The sequence below is a fragment of the Anas acuta genome, chromosome 1 (genome assembly GCF_963932015.1).
Source record: "Anas acuta chromosome 1, bAnaAcu1.1, whole genome shotgun sequence".
In the NCBI taxonomy this organism is placed as follows: Eukaryota; Metazoa; Chordata; class Aves; order Anseriformes; family Anatidae; genus Anas; species Anas acuta.
Genome location: NC_088979.1, coordinates 162,925,779 through 162,942,008, shown reverse-complemented (window position 1 = coordinate 162,942,008; position 16,230 = coordinate 162,925,779). Strand labels below are relative to the sequence as shown.

Sequence of the window (16,230 nt, the reverse complement as noted above, 5' to 3'; positions counted from 1 at the left end):
AGAAATCAGCGTATGAGATCTTAAAGGAAGATGTAGACAAGCCTTATTTTCTTTGTCCTTTTGAAACAATGAAGCTGGAGTCCTGCATTCAGCTCCCTTATGGGCAGGGATGCCACCCACTAGCTCAGGCTGACCAAGACATTGTCCAACCTGGCCTTGAACACCTACAGGGATGGGGCATCCACAACTTCTCTGGGCAACCCGTTTCGGTGCACTGGCAGAGGTTTCCCAGAGAAGCAGTGGATGTCCCATCCCTGGAAGTGTTCAAGGCCAGGCTGGATGGCACTTTGAGCAACCTGGTCCCTCTGCCATGGGCAAGATGTCCTTGCCCATGGCAGAGGGGTTGGAACTGAGTGTTTTTTAAGGTCTCTTCCAACCCAAAGCATTCTGTGATTCTATGATTAGATGAAACACCTATGCATGGGCATATTTATACATGCAAGTTTTAGCAAGGTCAAGGCTTAAAAATAGAGGAGAGAAGGTCTTTCTTTATGACTACAGTGATTTGGAGGAGGAAGAAAAGCAGTATATAGGGATTGCCAGATTATTTATATGAACTGACACAGGACACCTCTGGTGGAGATTGGTCACTCTATGCCTGACTGACTCTTCAATGCCCAATTCATTATTATGATAAATAATCCTGGCATGTCGGGAGCCAATGACCAGAGCACCTCTGGCAAAACCTTCATACTGCAGCAACATTATCATACTGCTGTGGGCAATTGTCTTGGAAAGCTCAGGAACTCCACTGGAGGAGCTAGGGGCACATGGCAGACCCCTGAGCTAGGAGATGTTCTGTATGTTTTAGGCACATGAAGGGCTCCATTTGATTTGTATCTTGAAAGTTGCTTGGCCTAAAGCTGTGGGCAACACCTACAGCTCTTTGGCTAATTCCAAAAAGAAATATGCCTGGTGAATATTTTGTGTTTTATGGATGCTTTTAGGTTCCTGTTTCTTGTTTCCATGAGAAAAAAGGAGAAAAGCAGTCCACAACCCAGTTGAAAACATGGGTTATGTGGGTTATGTGAGAGAATTAGAGCAGCAGATGCTCTACATCAGATTATTTGGAAAATCCTATTTTTCAAAATGTTGCAGCACAGAATTTTCAATATGTGACTTTTATTTTTTATTTTTTTAAACCAACCATGTTATTTAAAGCCTTGAAATCTATCAGACTGGCACACTTTTCAAAATCCTACAGCAGGCAAAGTTTCCAACCCTCCAGTGGGATTATATGTTCAAATATACTTGAGAATCAGACTCTAGATCCACAGTGGGGATTTAGAGATCCCCAATGCCGAGTGTGTTGCATAACTTTACAGAACATTGTAAATAAGGGAAATTTAGAGTGTACACAGAGGCTCCTGAGCTCCCCGTGTAGTGTCTGGGAACACATTATGTAAAGCAGGACTCTGGCTAAGTACAAGAACATGATGAAGCACATGTCTTAACTTAAATGTCTTAATCTGGCTGGAATACAATGTCTTCCCCCAGTCAAGATTTGTATTTCTTTCATCTGCCTGAGCCCTTCATTTCATGGTCTAAGCAGGAATCAATACTTCATGTGACCAGCAAAAGGGGTGTGTGTGTAGTTTCTCCCCTTCTTTTAAACAGGTTACTACTTAACAGCTCTCACCCATGGTGCGTAAGACAAGTCATGGCCCTTTTCTGCCTGTATTAGATGTAGTGCCTTAATTAGGGGGGGAGAGGGTGTCAACAGCAGTGACAGGGAGATCTCAAACCAGCACTGCTGCCTGCCAGTGACTTTGGCCTCCTTGCTTTGTAGAGGAGGTCTCCTTGCCAGACCTGATTCCCCTGGGGCAAGCTGGAGCTCTAGGATGACCGTGGCAAGGCTCCTGATAAATATCAAGCATATATACTGGAATGGCGATGCATGACAACTTATTCTCTGCCTATGCCTAGTAATGGAGGAGGTATCTTTCCAACGGTGACCAGTGGTGTTTGCTTATTACATGTAGTATTTGCTGCTGCAGCCCAGACCACTGAATGAGAAATGCAGAGAGAGAGAAATCTGTGTTACCTCCAGGTATTTGTAGTGCCTGCTGTTGAATCAAATAGCAGCTATATGAGAAACAGATCAATGAACCGAGGGTAAAGTGGTATCAGTGGTTGGCTCAGGCAGACAGGCTGGAGCACATTGTGTTATGTCTGCTACACCACTGGGAGAATGCAGCTGCAGGCTGGAGTGCTGCTGGGGCTTGCTGTAAGGACTGGGGTGCGCCCTGTGATCCTGCAGCAGAGCACAGCATGCATCAGTCTTTTCCCAGTGTTCAAGCTGCTTTGAACACCCTCAGGATAAACATGTGTGGGCAGCTGTTCACAGGGTATAGCTGAAGGGAAAAGCAATGTCCAGGCAGAGTGTTTGTCCTCTCTCTGCACCACACAGATAATTTGGCATGATTCCCTGTATGCCTGTATTTTCCTGGTGCCAGAAGTTGTCTTTCTATTATTATTATTATTATTTATTTAGCCTGTATCCTTTAAAATCCTGTGATGCAATGATGAAGAGACTCAAAGCAATGGCAGTCACCCACATCAGATTCCTGGCATGCTCAAGGATGCTAACGCAGCGTGGTTCCTCTTGCAGTACACAGGATGCTTCAGATGCTTGTAACTGCCTACCCTGTTTCTACCTGCATATCTCTCTCCTTGGAGGAAAAACTGTTTGAAAAGTGTACGCTGCCTTAATAAATCCATCTTCCATTACTAACTCCTGATAAAAAGCCAGGCTTCTATTCATACCTTTCAGAAGCTGTTGTGATGTGGAGTGGCAGCAAAATGCCCAGAACAATTTTCTGTCTGAGTCGCTGAGGAAACAGTCTAATGAATGTGGATGCTGTCCTCGTGTTTTAACTGAGCCCTTATTTCTGCTGTTCTCAGTCTTCTCAATTATGAATAATACTGATACACTAAATGGCGCCATATCTCCAAATTATGGTTCCATTCACGGTCTTATTTTGAAATTTTGGATCTCATTGGGTGGAAATGTCCCTTAATCTCATTCTCACATTTTCCAGGACTTTGTTCTGCAAACATTAGGAATTACACTGGAGTAAAGAAGGGCAGAACCAAGTTCATTACATGGATCCATTCTCATTAGGAAATGTCAGCATCTACAAATAACAGTCAACCCCCCAGATGACAGGAATATTTGAAAGAACAACCAACAACAACAAAAATCTCACCAACCCTGGCTGTTTATATACATATACACTACAAAAAAGAAAACAGTTAATAACGGACACTTTTCAGGGAACTAAAGTCACTGATTTTTTTTGACTGGTGAATTAAAGGGCATTTGGTGTCCAATCCCATCTCCAGATTGTTCTAGCCATCTGGCTTGCTGCGGCCCATTGAACTATAATTGACCAATTTAAGAATTCATATTTGCAATTTCAATCATTGCCTCGGTAAATCTCCGGTCAGTTCTTCTGATATTGTCATCTACAACTTGACTTTGCACCCAAACTTCCAAAAATTGTCTTTTCCCATGCCCTTTACATTTACTGATTTCATGCCAGGCTTTTACTCATCTTGGTAACAGATAGAGCAGTTGTCCACAATAAAATTGCCTAAATAAGAGCTCCTTTAGCCAACCAACCTTTTCCTGGACTGCGTAGTAGTAGCACAGGGTAAATCATGCCACACTTTACAGGTGACTCTGTTGCCCAAAGGGTAAAAGGGCCACACAAAGTGGATATGAACACAGGCTGAAGTGGCCACTTATTTCTTTCAGGGACGTGGGTGATGTGGGGGTTTCTGTGGTTGGCATTCAGGGTCACCAGAGAGAGTGCAGCAATGCTGAGATGAGACACTGTGCTGTTAGGAGAGCAGGCTTTCAGGAGTGTCCTTGTGGAAACTGAGATACTGGTAAATGCTGGTGCCTAAAGGGTTATCAGCAGCTGGATCGTTATTCTGAAAAATCTAATTTTGGGTCTTAGATTATTCAAAGGAAGGATTTTCCTGTCTCCTGTAGGGATTTAGTCCTTGGATCTTGCCTCTACTTACAGGCAGATGAATGTCTTAGAAAATCTGTAAGACCTCAGCTCAGTAAGATATCATGGTCAGCTTCTATTGGCATGCGGTCCCTGATGAAGCTTGTATTATACATCCAGGTGCGTGGTTGTGTGTTTTGGGCTACAGATGGCAATCATTTCTTCTTTTTTTTTTTGTGCTGATCATTGTAATGAAGATTTGGTCTGTGATTGTGCCTTTAAGAGACAATCAGCACCTAATAAATAAGAGCATTTTAAAAGTGCTAAAAAGCACAGTTAGTCATATGCTGGTTGCATAAGTGTAATTTTGCTACCTTTTTTAGAGTATCTTAAAATCTGTACATAGGGGTTTCTGTGATAATTTGCTATTGTATCTGGTTTTATGCTGGTAAACATTCAGCAGAGTAATTTATGACGCTATGTGCCATCTGCTGTAAGCTGTCATAAAATTAATTTATTCTGCCTAGTTATGGATATTGTCTTCTGTATGAAGTTGGTTTCTGGAGTGCCTTCTTCTAACAAGAGGCAGGTGGTGCTTCCACCATCCAGGTAGTGGATTTCAGATAGGGATGTCTTTAGAGGATTTCAGGATTTAGTTGCAACATATAACGGGTTGCCATTTCATGAACAAATAGTTCTCCAGGCACAAACCCTACTCACCTGTGATTTTCTTAGAAACATCACAAATTCCTCAGCTTAAAAATACAATGTATGGTGACTGCAGGTGTCCTGGAGAGCAAGCAGTGCCCTCTGCCTGTTGCAGTGGCATCGGGGTGAGTCTATGGGACAGAAAGGAGGAGGCTGATGCTGCAGCAGTATCGGGTAGTACATGTGCACATGCTGTAGCACAGCACATAGATCACCATGGGGACAGCACTGCTTTGGTGGCTGCCAAGGGGACACCTTCCAGGGGATTGGGACATGGCAGCAAGGGTGCTCCCAGGCTCCCAGGTGACACAGTGACAGGGAACAAAGGCACGTGCAACCCTGAGAGACACCGGGTGCAGCAACACATTGATGACAGTGTGCTGTGGTCTCACGCTGCTTGTGCTGGTTGCAGTTTTTCATCATTCCTGTCGGTTCTTCTCCAAGCAACTGCTGGAAGGCACCACACAAGTGTTTAAAGTAAATCAAGTATTTTTGGCAATAAAAACATTTGTTTTGCTGAAGTTTTAATGAAAGAATTTCTTATTTCTTTTGGCCATATGTCTCTGATTTCGGTCTGTTAGTAAGACTAAGCACTGCCTGTTGTGTTTGTGTTGTGTTGCTGTGTTGCAAATAACAGAGGGTAATGCCCATTACACAAAGCAAAACACATGTGAAATGCAGAGAGCTATTTTGTTTACTACAGAGATTGCCTTTGTTTTAACAAATCTTCCTTTCCATATTGTTTGGGAAACTGCCAGGTAGCCCAGTGACACGCAGGGGCCTCTGAAGAAGGAGCAGGAGCACAGCGGCAGTGCCTGCCAGAGGGGGCAAAAACTGTTCTGCCCAGTAAGTGAGCAAAGGAGGTATTTTCCCAGCTTCTTCAAAAGCAGAATTAATTTGACATTAAGCAGTTGGTATCTTAATTAGGAATAAGGCCTGAGGAGAAGAACACCTCCCTGGAGGTGTCGATGACCAGGTTGGACAAGGACAAACTGGTCTAGTGGGTGGCATCGCTGCCTGGCAGAGGGTTGGAACCAGATGGTCTTTTAGGTCCCTTCCAACCCAAGCATTTCTGTGATTGTATGATTCTGAATTGGAGACTGAAGCCCAGCCTCCCACTTGAAGCAGAGCAAGATGAGAGTAACCAAGCTGGGAGGTACAACCATTCTCCCCACATAAAAGCGGGAGGAATTCAATGTCCTGCACATCTCCTGGGGTGTTCAGATCTTCAGCCAAGCTTCAGTGCCTCTGGAAGCTTCACTAGAGAAGCCCTGCAGGCACCTGCACTGTGTAACATATTCACAAGTGATCTGTACTGGCAAAGAAACAGTATTTATTGATGTTAACAAATAAGGATAGTAAAAACAAGGCCTGGCTGTACGAATTGCAGGAAGATTTCATGAGACTCAGCGACTGTGTGTTAAAATGGCAGATGGAAGTCGATTTTGATAAATGGAAAATGAGGCACACAGGGAAAAAACACCCCTAACTTCACACATAAAATCATGGGTTGTCTTACCATTTACCACTTGGGGAAGAGATCTGAGAGTTGTAATAAATGGTTTTCTGCAAAATTCAGCTCAATTCTCAGAGTGGTCAGAAAGGCAAATTAGATTTTATGTATTATAAAGCAGGAGATAATAAAGAGTCAGAAAATATCATTATGCTATTATGCAAATCCCAGTGTGCCATCAGACTGCATAGGCACCTCCAGTAATCCCATCTGAAAACTTATGTAGCAGAATGGGAAAAGATTCATGGAAAGGCAACAAAATGTGATCAAAGATTCCCAAATGGCTTACTCTACTACAAGCAAGGTAGCTTGCAGGGTAACCTAGAACTTTTGTTTAATTTTTAATTCTTACCATTTTTCTAACATCAGAAGAGTGATAACTCAAGGAAAATGTGGTTCTACATCAAAAGCCCTAGATAAAAGATAAAGTGTCATGAATGGCACAGGAAGGTATAGATTGTTCAATGGACAGGAATCATACAGGAATGATTGTTCAATGTCTGCTCTAGTAGGACAACCAGAGGGCACCAAATTAATTATTTAATAAAAAAAAAAAATAATGTAAGTTCAAGCTTTTTACACTTAATGAGCAATTCCTTTCTGTTCTGAATATACTGTGTAACTCTGCTGCAGGACAGGTGGACGCTGAAAAGAACTGGCTTCAAAAAACCTCTAGAAAAATTAACAGAAGAGAAATTCATCAAGGGCTCCCAAACATAGTGACACCAATTTTTGGTTCAAGAAGCTTCTGAGGAATCTCCAAGTTGCTGGAAGCTGAAAGAGCGTTGTGGAGGGACCTCAGTGCAATGCTTGCCCCATCATTCGCTCTTCAGAGGTGGATTACAGGTCTCCCCAGCCCTCTGGTTGCACCCTGTGTGCTCCCTCTTTCTCTCTTTATGTTCTGTTCTCTTGAAACCAATGGAAGACCTATCACTGGATGTTTTTATGGCCAGGTAGCATGCTATTTCTTAGAATTATATCCATAGCAGTTGTTGATTCAATAATGTCTCCGTGTTACAGAAAATGTGCAGACATAGTTCTTTGTCTTAGTTATTGCCCATTGGCTTCACACAGTCTATCAGTTTCCTTGGCTTCTGTGCTCTAATCCCTGGCAGTTACTACTTTGGCAATAAGCATTTTTTGTGCTATTTGTCAGCTAGATTGTTGCATTATGCAGCATTTTAAATGTAGGCTTCTTATCTGGCCTATTCATCTAGGTTCCTTCTGTAGTGAATAATAATAATAAAAAAATAGTCATTTCCCACAAACAACTTTATTCTGAGGCAGGAGAGATGTAATAATCCAATATATTTTCTTCAGTGACAAGTTGGGAACAGTACATTCCTACAAAGGAAAGAAGAAACCGTGGTACTTCCTATGGGGAAGGTGAAAATTTTTATGCTGCTTCCATGGACCTAGCAGAAAATCTGCAAAGCTGGGGTGGGAATAAAGCCTGGCATTACATTCTGACATTCTTCTAGTGTCTTCACTGAAAAAAAAAAAAGAAAGAAAAAAAAAGAAACTATTATATTGCATCACTAACCTTTACACAGATGAGATGAATCACCCTTTGGAGATAATTGTCTCTCCATTAACTGCAGAGGTTTACACTTGGATTAGACCAGAAACCTCAATTTCAGACAGCTAATGTTAGCTGGGATGAGTATCACCTTCACTGATACTAGCCTCTGAAAACAAAGTCAGGTGTTCTGACTGACTCCTGAGTCACTTCGGCCACTTCAATAGTTACTGTTACAGTCAGAGAAATCTGACAAATCTTCATCTAGCCTGGCATTTGGAAGTGGTCTTTTTTTCCTCTTGTTTCTCCAGCCTTGAGGATTGCCATCTTTGATTCCTGGCTTACAGAGCAAATTTGTGTTGATTGCACTACTCTCCATAGTAAGACAGATCAGTATTACCCCTGAGTAGCTGAATAATAAGCTGAGTGAGCTACATAATTAACTAACAGCAAGATAAGTGCTTCAAAACCATGGCTCTGAGGTGTACTCATCGTCACGCAGATAGCTGCTAAAGGTTCCTTAATTCAGCAAAGAATCTGATTGGAAACTCTTCAGCATCTCATGAAAGTCACTTGGCCCTATATATAAATATATATATGTATATTTATTGACTGTCCAGAAATGGAGAAATAAAATGTCTCTACAGATAGTAGATGCAGCAGCTAAATCTAATGATCTGTGACTGTCTGGGTGTCACTCTGAGGAAGGCAGTACCAGGCAGTGGTAGAGACCACGAGCATCATTGAGAAAATCACAGCCACAGGGAAACCCACTTTGATGCCTGTTTTTGGCAACTTTCCCCCTGAAAGCAGAGCAGCTGCTGCAGTGTGGAAGCCCTTACTTGCATCAAACTGCAACTACACCTGGTTGACGTGGCTCCCTTCAGCAAGGCACAAAGGTTCGTGCTTAATGTTTCATTTACTTCTAGTGCCTAGCACTCCTTTGCGGTATTGCAAGTATGAACTGAGGAGCAGCTGGTGAGGTATGATCAAACATTGACTGTGTGCAGCCCACTGATCATACTAAGCAATTCTTATATTACCAGAGAATTCTTAACCAGGTAAGAATATTGCTGCTAGCAGTAGTGCTATTCACCATTTGGAGGGCACAGAGGGTTTGCTTATTGGTGTAATGGTAAATAGAGCCTTTTCTGAACTGTCCATTCACGGTGAAATGTGTGGAAATGTTCTGAATAAGCATCGCATATGTCTGTGCACATCTGCATTTTTAATGCTAGCAGAAAGCCAACTCTAGCAGTAGTAGGGACAGCCAAAGATGCTACGCACATCGTTAAACACTAGGCGTCTCCCTTGGTGTATTTATTCAGCTCGGAACTGTAGGGTGTCACGGTCCAAGGGAAATGGAGTAGTTGTGAAAGCCAGTTCATAAATCTATGCAAAATATGTGTAATGATAACTAGATTTGTCCATACAACAGACTTCCAAGCTTGCTGTGCATACAGAGGAATCAAATGCAATGTGTCTGAAATCAAATTAGTGATATTGCAATATTTGGTGCAAAACAAAACAGTGGAGATAAATACTGCTATATAAGAAGTTGCCAGCACCCACCTGTTAGTCTGAGTTAATTGATGCTCAGGTCCCCTTCCTGTAAAAGTGCTCCAAGAGGTGGACCTGGCTAAGTTTGAATGCGGCAGCTGGCTGAGGAGATTGTACATGCAGGAGATGTATGTGGGCAAGCGTCAGTGCTCAGCTGAAAGAAAATTCATGTGAAGGAAGGAGAGAGGCTTGGGCCTGGTGGTCCCCAGAGGCCCTGCCAGCCTCAGCCACTCAAGGATTCTGTGAACTGTAATTTGACTAACGAAGAAACTTCCTCTAGCACTGGGACGTGTTTGGGTGTTACCTTCTTGCAGACAGAACCCAACCTGATGTAAGCCTCAGAGAAAGAAAGGAGGAAGGAAGAGAAGAGGTATTCATCTACTCTTTACTCATCTACTCAGCTCTTTATAGTTTAGACAAAAGTAAGTGCAACTGCTGAACCTTTTAGTCACGAGTTGATAATAATAAAACTAACTGTAAGAAAATAAAGCAGAATGGGGATTAAATCCCTATAGTTTTGGTTTTTGTTTGTTTGTTTTTTGGCTGCTCCTTACAGACATCTTTCCTTTTGTCACCTTTTTAGTTTACCCCAAATTAATACAGGTTTCTAAATTTCAAAACTGGTTACGTTTTGCTATGAATTTTGGTATCACAAATTCCTACATTGGAAGATTGATGGATTTGATTTTTGTGCATCTCTGTCTGTAACCAAAAATCAAAAGCAATTGTTCATCTTCTGGACTACAGCTATTTTAAAATACTAGCCCAGTGCTACTGGTGGCAACATAGACTTCTGTTATTAACACTCACAGACTGGATTTTGGTAGTCTGCTCCTGGATATAACACAGACCAAAACAATTGCTAAGGATAGCCCTGAGCTCTCAAATTTCTTTTAGAATTATTGCATATTGTTATGCTGGGAATTACATGAAACATTTCCGAACGTTTCAGAACAGACAACTGCATCAACAGGAACCTGCCTGCAAATCAGATCATGTGTAAGGCGTATTAGTCATCTCAGCTACGCAGGTAGAAATTTTAGACTAGGGAATTCAACACAGGCAGCTTGGTTGCTTATTTATTTATTTATTACATGAAGCTGTGCGTGAGCAGAGCAGCAAGAAAACAAAAGACACTGCTTACTCCAACCTAGTCAGTCATTTAGGCTCTCTGTTCAGTCAGGGGCTCTGCTTGTAAGCCCTTTCACAGGGCGCATTATCCTGTTTTAAGATAGATGTCAGAGACAGGTGGAATGAATCACATTCTAGGGATGCCTCTAACTCACCACTGACCAAAGAAACAGTCGGCTTAAGCTCTGCAGATTGCTTTTAGACAGCTGGAGGTAGAGGCAATGAATCCATCAAGCATATATCTAAATCTTTTTGCTGGTTCAGAGCACCAGATTACATTTCCTTCATGGAGAAGTGGGGTGAGCTTGGGCCTGCTGGCAAGACTGTCTGAACGCATCCCTAATTCGTCTTGACCTTCTCCTGGTTAAGCGTAATGGATTGTGTTTCTCACAAGATATGTATCATAGCGTGCAGCACATTCTTGCAAACCATTCCTGAATGCTCTCTGCTTTTGAAACCTGTAGTTCTGTTTTCTTTAACGCTAGACACAGAAATGGTTTTACTAATGCTTATGCAGGGACAGTACTACTTCTAGCTGATAATCCTCTGCTTATATATGCACAAATTCCCTTAGCTCTTCTAGACACAATTCTGCATTAGAAGAGTGCTTGGTCCCACCTTTTTATTTTTTTTTCAATCTCATACTTTTTAACATAGCTGCTACTTTCTGAAACAGTCTCTCATCTTGTAATGAAATACATCTTGTATGCACACAATAACTATTTTTAATTCTGTAATTATATTTAAAATCCTGTATTATTTCAAGCACAGGCAAAAACAACCTTCTTCTTGTGTGGAATTTTTTATTCTAGAAACCTTGTTTGCTTATAAGATCTTAGATTTCATATAGAACTCTAAAATCTCTAAAATCAGTAGCTGAATAAACAGTTTCTTATCCAGCAAATGTGGCATATATTTTTGTGCCTTCTGCAAGAGTTCCCAAAGGTCAGGTTTGTCACATTGGCTGTGACAAATCTGTACAAAAGGTACAACACATAGGACTAAGAGGTCTGCAGTATTATTCACCAAGGAACTGCAGACAGGTTTTTATGTCATTGCTTCCACTCATGTGCATTCATTGACCTTTCATCTATGATTTGTCACTGTAGAAGGAGAAGAGGAAAATGCAACCTGGTGAGCTTTTCACTTTGTCAAGGGATATAAAATCATTAAATCCCCAATAAACTGCCAGTCAGATCAAATGGCACAAATAGAAAAACTATGGCTAGAACAGCAGATCCATCAACTTCCGTAAGTAAATGACACTGTCCCTCAATGTCTATTATCATCAGTTTTTACATCTGAATCTTTGGCATAGGTGAACATAATGCAACAGCTTGTAAAAATCACAACACCCCTTTGGTTACTGTAGTATGGAGACAGAAAAGATTTCTTGGATCTCCTAGTTCGATTTGCTGCCAGTGCAGGGAAGCACAGGGAAGCCCCAAGGGTAAATGTGAGCAATAAAAGTCACTAAGTTGCCTGAAGGAATGTCAGCCTGTGTCGTGAAACAGTAAACTCCATGTAGTGAAACAGCAAATGTCAGAAGACCTGTCAGTTAAAATGTGATGCACAAGTACCTTCAGACCTGCATGTGGTAAATAAATGTTGTCCTTCCTGCACTACTTTTAGGGCCTAATTCAGCAGTGCCTATGTGGAAACGCCTTACTGCATCAGGACCAAAGGCACTGAAATCACAAACAGTAAGACTGTTTATAACAAAATGCAATGATAGTTTTAAGAGATACAGATTACTCTGTGATGAAGTGGCTATATGTTTTATTGATCAGTAGGGGGCATGAAAAGTAACCCTTAAGGAGTTTTTTCTCCCTGCTTCTACTTCACATTTGTTAATGGTTATATTTTACTTGTATTTGTCTTTCATCTTATTTTTAAATGCTGGCAAAGACTGGAGTGTTAATATCAGTGTGCATTAATAATTTATTGAATAATAATATATGAAAATGAATTTGATATGCTTCTCTATATGAATGACATTCTATTATTGAAATTTATTAATCAGCACATTCCACTCCATCAAACCTAAATTTTTTGAGGAAGAGGAGGGGAGGAGGTGGAGAGGCAGTCTGGAAAAATGCAGTACAGTGGGCTGACTAAATCTGAATAGTATTTGGTCTCTGAAAATGCACAAATATCAGTGTAACTCAAATCATACTGATGAGATACAGAACAGTTTTATGTAGTCATAATAACAAGTTATATACCGTCAATATTAACAGCAATGTCTGTTTGAGAAAACAGCTTTAAAATAGGTACATACAATTTTATTAAGTATAAAAAGACACTGGGCAGAGCACAATACAATATATTTCATCTTTAATTCTGGCAGTGCTCAAGCTCCACTGTCTTAATTCGTATTGTCACCAACAGCCACTGGATAGAATTACTTTTCTGTATAAAATGAGCTTTTTCTGCACGTACTCATGATGTCTGGCTTTAAAAATACAGTAATTTCTTTTCAATTGCTACTTACACTAATAAAACACTGTCAAGACTGGTGGCCAGCCTCCATCTGTTTTTTAACATACATATGATACTGCCCATTACCCCTGCTTTGCTTTGCCTCCCTCTGAGAGTAGATCCTTCAAAATAAAATCTGTTGCTGACTTTTTTCCAAGTTCAGAACAAAAACACTTGTTCAGACTATTTCTACTTTCCTTGCATTGCTAAAATTTCACTAACATCAGCTAGAGTTTTCAATATGCAAGGGCTGTAGGGCTCTGCCCTAAGCTCTTTTTCTTCCCCAGGCATTTCCTAATGTAGCACAGAAGGCATGCTTTAAATGACCATTTATTAGAATATGGGGATTCCACTTTCTTAATTTCTTGAAAGTAGATGACATTTAAAGCCTTCCAGCTTTGACTATTTTCTTTGGAAAAGCAGACATGTAAACTTAAGAACTTAATTATGTGTTTTGTTTGTGCATTCCAATTTGGTTTGATTTAAAAAAAAAAAAAAGTCAGAACCATTAACTTCAAATTGATTTAAACAATAACGTGAAGGTTTTAAAAGAAACAACTTACACTTCCTCCTCTCTAAAATATATTAACATTAGACTGGAAAATAAATTAAATAATACAAAAAAAGCTTAGATTATGCTATCACAGGAATATCTGCCAAACAAAGCTTGGTCTTTTGCTAACATTAGCTTACTACATTTGCAATACATGCTAAGCAAAGACCCTACTTCTCTAACAGGTACATTCAGACAATATATATTTTATGGAATAAATATATAATATATCCAGTTATAGATTTCTGAATAGTAGCTATAATAGATACAAGCAATGCCTACATTTAAAAATACAGTTCTAGGATTCCCTAACTTTACTACTAATAAAATTAAAATTGACCTAAAACTTTCTCACTCTGTTGATGCATAATAAAATATATGGAAACACCAAGAGTAAAAAGCTAATTGCTTCTACAAATGGAATACTTTATAAATATAGTAAATTGCTATTTTCAGAGGGAAAATTGAAAATTATAAACAGGAAGTTAGGTTAAAACTGCTCTACAATATAAATTACAAAGTGGCTATGAAGCGCAACATGTGAGTTTGATGTCTGTGGCAAAATTCTGAAATGATGTAGTTTATTTCTGGAGATAACTGTAGAGAAAGATTTTGTCCCCCAAAGCAGCCAATCTTGATCTCCTTAAACCAAAACTTTCACTGACTAGAGAAAGCCAACTGGCCAATTTATAAGAGTAAGGAGTGCAAGATTAGAACAAACAGAATTATTTGGAAGCCCTGGACTTCTCCGTCTCATGTTGTTTACTTACCATGCTGTTCTCATTAGGCATAGAGTCACAGAAGTAGTATGTACCTGTGACTGCCATGTTCTGAAAAGCCTTGTAATGAAAGTACCCCCTATATGGCTGTCTTAACTACATTATGCTTGAACTGTACATTCTCCAGATGAATTCTGTTTTGTGTTCCTGTAGTTGTTCCCTTTTGCTGGAATACTGAAGTACAGCTCTGGTTGCTTGATTACTGCACTCTTGATCGAGGCTTTTTTTTTCTTGAGAATAACCTAGAATTAAAGAAACACATTGCTCAGAGCAAGCACAAGGAATTGAGGAATTAAATTGCTGGCTGTTTCTGCCTGCCTTCCTTCCCTTTCAGTTAAAAAAAAAAAAAAAAAAAAGTAAAATCAGGAAAAATATCTTACTTGCTAAAAAAAATTTAAGTAATTGGAAAGACTTTATGTGAGACTGTGCTGTTTTGGCTCCTGCAATGGGCCTATTTTATACAGAAACCCAAAATTTACATCACTAAACGCTACTATTTATAGCTCCTTCCTGAGTTAGGGCCCTGAAGTAGTATTGAGATCCCACTCAGAATCTTCATAGACACTTCAGCGTCTGTTTGCATCAACAAAACGAATTCTAACAGTCACAGAACAGCCTGTCTACGTGGTTGTTTGTTTTCCACCCTAAGTATCAGCAGAGGTCAGTGTCACCATGAGTAACAACACCACCATCACTTGGAGCTTCAGTTTCTCATCATGTAATCATGGAATGGTTTGAGTTGGAAGGTACCTTAAATATCATTCAATTCTAACCCCCTTGCCATGGACACTTTCCACTAGACCAGGTTACTCAAACCTGTATCCAATCTGGCCTTGAACACTTCTTAGGATGGGGCATCCACAACTTCTCTGGGCAACCTGCTCCCATGCCTTATCACCTTCAGAGTAAAGAATTTCTTCCTAAAATCTAATTAAATCTACCTTTCTTTAGCTTAAAGCCATTACTCCCTGTCCTATCACTACACTCCCTGACAGAGTCCCTCCCCAGCTTTCCTGTAGGCCTCCTTTAGGTACTGGAAGGCCGCTATAAGGTCTCTCTGGAGCCCTCTTTTCTTCAGGCCAAACAATCCCAGTTCCCTCTGCCTGTCTTCACAGGAGAGGTGCTCCAGCCCTTTGATCATCTTTGTGGCCCTCCTCTAGACTCTTTCTAATACATCCATGTCCTTCTTGTGCTGGGAGCCCCAGAGCTGAATGTAGTACTCCAGGTGACATTTCACGAGAGCAGAGCAGATGGGGAGAATCACTTCCCTTGACCTGCTGGCCACAATTCTTTTGGTGCAGCCCAGGATACGATTGGCTTTCTGGGCTGCAAGCATGCATTAGCAAGAACACGTGTTGAGCTTTTCATTAACAAGCAATGTAGGGATTTTATGAGTTACCTGTAGACTACTGCTGACACAACTGATACAAATGTCCTGTTTAGGGAACAGCTGGTATAAGATGTGGAAGATTAGGATTTAAGTCCTTGCTTTACCACGTGCTTCCTATTTGATTTCATTTGGGAAAATTGAGCAGATCTGTAAATGTGTTCATGACACAAGCTATCACTGATTTCAAAAACCATGCATCTATGGAGAATCTAGGTTTTGATGTGTCTGAACCTCACAAGCTACCTGTTTTGACCACAGTGGAAAACATGCAAGCCTTTTGGAAGCTACTGTAATACTGAATGCCAGCCATGAACAAATACTTCTCACCAAACTGTACATAAGTAAACACTTGTAGGTTCCCTGCAGAGGAACCATGGACTGAAGTTTGGGGTTCCTGCAGCAGGATAAGGATTAGAAAGACTGTTCTTCACAGATCAGCAGAAAATACTGGTGCTCTGTTGCCCAGTAGTAAAGGAACGATTGAAAATATGTTAAACTATGTCTAAATCTGGTAGCATTTTCTTACTTGTCACAAATATTCCCCAGAAACACAGATTTTGTATGCACTCTTCCTTGCACAGAAGCCCATGCTGCGTAGTGGGTATTGATCCATGGGTTATTAATAGGAAATTGGCTC

The 16,230-nt window shown here is 40.6% G+C and overlaps 1 protein-coding gene across 2 annotated transcripts in view; it reads right to left on the bottom strand.

Annotated features, from left to right (window-relative positions):
* Positions 1–12,307: 12,307 nt before the first annotated feature.
* Positions 12,308–16,230, bottom strand: part of LIN7A (lin-7 homolog A, crumbs cell polarity complex component) — a 48,853-nt gene continuing 44,930 nt past the window's right edge. For both annotated transcript variants that reach the window (XM_068669089.1, XM_068669090.1), the window contains exon 6: positions 12,308–14,445. In XM_068669089.1, coding sequence (XP_068525190.1) covers positions 14,403–14,445 — 43 coding nt within the window. In that variant the 3' untranslated portion in view covers positions 12,308–14,402. The remainder of the gene's footprint in view (positions 14,446–16,230) is intronic.